General features: G+C 36.6%; 1 protein-coding gene across 1 annotated transcript; it reads left to right on the top strand.

Annotated features, from left to right (window-relative positions):
• The first annotated feature begins 263 nt into the window (after positions 1-263).
• LOC143302517 (uncharacterized) lies at positions 264-3,539 on the top strand. Its single transcript, XM_076617476.1, has 2 exons — positions 264-401; positions 1,050-3,539. Exons 1-2 carry the CDS (start codon positions 337-339, stop codon positions 1,897-1,899), a joined length of 915 nt encoding a protein of 304 aa, XP_076473591.1. The 5' UTR covers positions 264-336; the 3' UTR covers positions 1,900-3,539.
• The last annotated feature ends 709 nt before the right edge of the window (positions 3,540-4,248 follow it).

Genomic DNA, 4,248 nt, shown 5'->3' with positions numbered 1-4,248 from the left:
AAAAGAGAGAGATAAGGAAAATATATATAATAAACAACAACTAACATAACCATAACATATTATATATTATACCACATACAGGGATACAGTATTTGTACAAAGGGATAGGTCCGAACAAAACTTATAAAAAATTATAAAATATATATATTAACTGTTTTCGTATGTATGTCCAGAACAGGTGGCGAGTTCATCAACCCTAACATAGAGGACTCAGACGGGCGATGGATGATGTTCAGTCTTGCCTCGTGTTCGGTTGATACGTTCTGTCTACCATTTAGATAACGGTCATCTTTGTCAAGACTGTTTCGATAACTTAGATCCAGACCACCAGGACCTATGAGACGACCCACCCACTCATTTCATATGCGGAGTATCTGCAAGAACACGAATATCATACTGTCGTATGTGTGATATAAACCTAGCGGACCTACAACCCGCTATATCATGCCTCCAATGCATGATCGTTTACACTAATCTAACTCACCTTGAAAGAAACTTTTTAGTTCAAGGAATAGCAATCCGCGCCGTAGAACTATAAAGTACTTGTATGCTACGCACAAGACCAAATACTGATGCTATCCACCTGTAAACAAACGACATTTATAATTATGCATATAATTTTCACTTATGTTTACCAATATATATATGCACGCATGTTGTAAAGTAGGCGATATCTATGACACTCACTTCCATTGATAATCCGAGTGACTCGTAAAATAAGTCGTCATATTTACCATTACACGCACATATATATATATTCAAAGACAAGCTATAATTGTAATATCTATTCCTATAGATAATATATACTTATATATTTATAACGATAAAACAAATCTCATCTATATTACTTACCAATACGTATGCATATACGTATATAATTATAACCCAGGTAACATTCATGGTATTTATTTTCACCGATAATAAGTTTTAACAAAAGAAAAAAAAAACATAAATATAAATTTTTTTTTATATATATTAATAATAATAAAAGATTATTCTTATTTCTAATAAACTCGAGAGTAAGAAACAATTTAATAAATTGTTAATAGGAAGATGAATCGCCTGGTCATCGTACTTACCCTCATCAAAATAGCATACGGCCTGGTAGGATATGACTGCAATGGCAACCACCTCAACGTTACCACTATCTCTCTAAACTCCATCGGGGACTGCAGCATACAGCCTACAATGACTGAAACCCAAGATATTTATATACAACTACTTCAACTCTCAGAATTTGAATTTACCAACGTAAGGCAATGCAAGGTGCAAATAACTCGAATTGTATATTACTGTGGCATGCACTCTCACACGTCGGCAGTGCATAACGGATTCGCTGAATACCTCCATGAAACAACCGACCAACAATGTGCAAGGATGCACCAAGACGGCACGTTTTCACTCGGACCACAAAACCTTATAGTTGGCCTAAAAGATAATGCAACAGAAACAAGGTCGCTTGTCCTAGCCGGCAAGCTAACAGACGACGGCAGCTGCCAGGGAACACAGTATGTAGACCCATACGGGAGCTGGGAAAAGGTCGTCGTACAAGCAACAGTAAGGATAAGTTTAAAATCACCAGTTGTGCCAGTACGGATCGAGGCGAACAAAATTCTACTGAAATCAGGAACAGTATGTACCTTTAGCGAAGGAAACTGTCTAGACGCTGAAGACGGATACACTTATTGGCAACCACAACCACCCTCACCATGCAAATTTGATCAGTACGATGTGCTATATGAAGGAATTGCTACAAAGATCCAGGAAATAAAAACCAATAGAGAGTCAGCACAACCAGTTTACGCACTAACAACGCAAGAAGTAACATTTGCACTGACTAAAACCGGAGAACAGCCACTGTGTGGATATACCCTACTATCCACCGAACACCCCAAATAGTTGAAACAACAAGAGGAAATACGTTTATCTCCAAAAGCAAGACAGCAGTCGAAAACTTGGACATATTCGCATACGTCAACTCAAAATTCATTTACGTAGAGAAACATATTAAACGACAAATGACAACATTGTACCATGATATACTGACACAAAGATGTACCACACAGAAGAAACTAATAGAAAATGCTTTAAGCTTAGCAATCTTACTGCCCGATGAATTTGCATATACCATATCCAAAACCCCAGGACACATGGCCCTGATCGCAGGAGAAGCAGTCCACATAGTCAAATGCATTCCGGTACAAGTAAAAGTACGACATACAACAAAATGCTACTCGGAGCTACCCGTTTGGCAAGGGAATCGCACCGCATTTTTAACGCCAAAAACGCACATGCTAACGCAACACGGAAACCACGGAGAATGTAGCGCGGTACTACCTACGCTATACAATATCGACGGACTCTGGCACAAATTCGTACCAAAACCCATGGAAACAATTGCACCACAGGAACTCCGCCCGGGCGTACGCCAAACGTGGCAATATTCAGCACCATCGTCGTTGGCCACGAGCGGAATATATACCCAAAAAGACCTCGATGCACTACGGGACCACGTCATGTTCCCGGCAGAAAAATCTGCAGTTTTGAACACATTGGCCAGAGGAGCAACAGGAAAAACAATCGTCCCTGGAACAGTAAACATCCTGGGAATGATGGACGAAAACACATTAACGACAATAGCAAAAAATACCGTATCAAGCTTATGGATTGGTTTTATGGAATTTGGAACTGTCAGTGCAGCAATATTTGGAATACTTGTAATATTTAAACTAATCAAGACGATAATAGATATAGCCATACACGGATACCAGTTACGTGAAACTTACGGATGTGGAATCGCCCTATTAGGAGGAATATGCGGCTCAGTTACCCACCTGCTACTATACCTCAAAAGAAAACGAAATATCGATGATCAAACAGCACAACCTCAAGGGATATCGATAACACCGGTAGTCACTTAACAACCAACGCCATCTACGTCCGCCTTGAGCGAACTCAGAGACACCATCAGTCAAATTTCCTTTGGAAATTTGAACTCCAAGGGCGGGGGTGTCACGTTCCGCGCTCCGCACGCGCCGTAACAAGAACAAGAAAACTATTCTACACAAAACGCGCGAATAAAGATTTGAATGCACAAACGAACACACGGCGCTACGAAACTAAAGGAAGGATTAACAAAGCGAGGGCGATTAATAAATCCAACCAGTATAAAATAAAATAAATAAAACAAGCTAACGGATTGAACGAGTTACGAACCAAACAAATAAACCAGGAAATAAGAATAACTACAAAAAGGGAAATAATTGAAGCGCCAGAAATACATGTATATATAAATATATTTTAATCAATCAACTTGGAGAGTTACATATAAGTATAAACATATATGCTAGATATGTAATAAACTAGTAAATATTAGTGTTAGTGCTTATAATACTATGCAACAAATACAATATTATCAATTTATGAAATATAAGTATATACGAAGTTAAAAACTAATAGTCTAACGAATACATAAAACATACAATATTGTATTATTAAAGAAATAAAAGTTACATTGTCAGAAACATATATATATGTGTGCGCATTCTATTAAACAGAAACATACTTAAAACTAGCCTACGTTCCGGTAAAGAGTTATAAAATAAGAACTACGCTACGAAACATGCATGTCTCTATATAAACATATAAAAATCTATATTCTAAACTACTACTAATCTATGTGCATTCTACAATCTGAAATACATACTTAAAACTAGCCTACATGCCGGTAAAGCATTATAAAATAAGAACTACATTATGAAACATGCATGTCTCTATATAAACATATAAATAATATATTTTCTAAACTAAAACCACTATTAATAATCTACAAAAGAAATAGAACACACAACGCAACACTTGGGACCAAGCGACAACCTGTCGACAGGCCAAACGCTCAAAATAATTAACACCGCAATGACTTGAGGAATTGCTTACAGAAATTCTGTCATCAAGCACAAATATGTAAACACACATAAAACGCAGAATAATCTAGAAATAAAACCTTCAATACTATGTTGTCACAATACAAAATATATATGTATATATGAAATCAAATGATTGACACATAACCTCAAATACACAACACTATATCACAAAAGAATCTAAATGAAAATCACTTTGCCAGAAATATATACATATATACGTGTGCGTGTGCGTGTTCTATCTTATTAAAAGAAATTAATATAAAATAAATAATTAACATTTCATTTCGTACGAACACTACATGAACGAGAGAAATATACATAT

Source organism: Bombus vancouverensis, chromosome 3, assembly GCF_051014615.1.
Source record: "Bombus vancouverensis nearcticus chromosome 3, iyBomVanc1_principal, whole genome shotgun sequence".
Classification (NCBI taxonomy): domain Eukaryota; kingdom Metazoa; phylum Arthropoda; class Insecta; order Hymenoptera; family Apidae; genus Bombus; species Bombus vancouverensis.
Note: the sequence above shows the minus strand (reverse complement) of the source record. Positions and strands in the feature narration are given on the sequence as shown.

Bases quoted from the DNA above. Each gene is read 5' to 3' on its own strand.
- LOC143302517 (XM_076617476.1), top strand. From the start codon at position 337: ATGAGACGACCCACCCACTCATTTCATATGCGGAGTATCTGCAAGAAC. The intron at 402-1,049 runs GTATGTGTGATA...AATTGTTAATAG, and splicing joins AACACGAATATCATACTGTC to GAAGATGAATCGCCTGGTCA.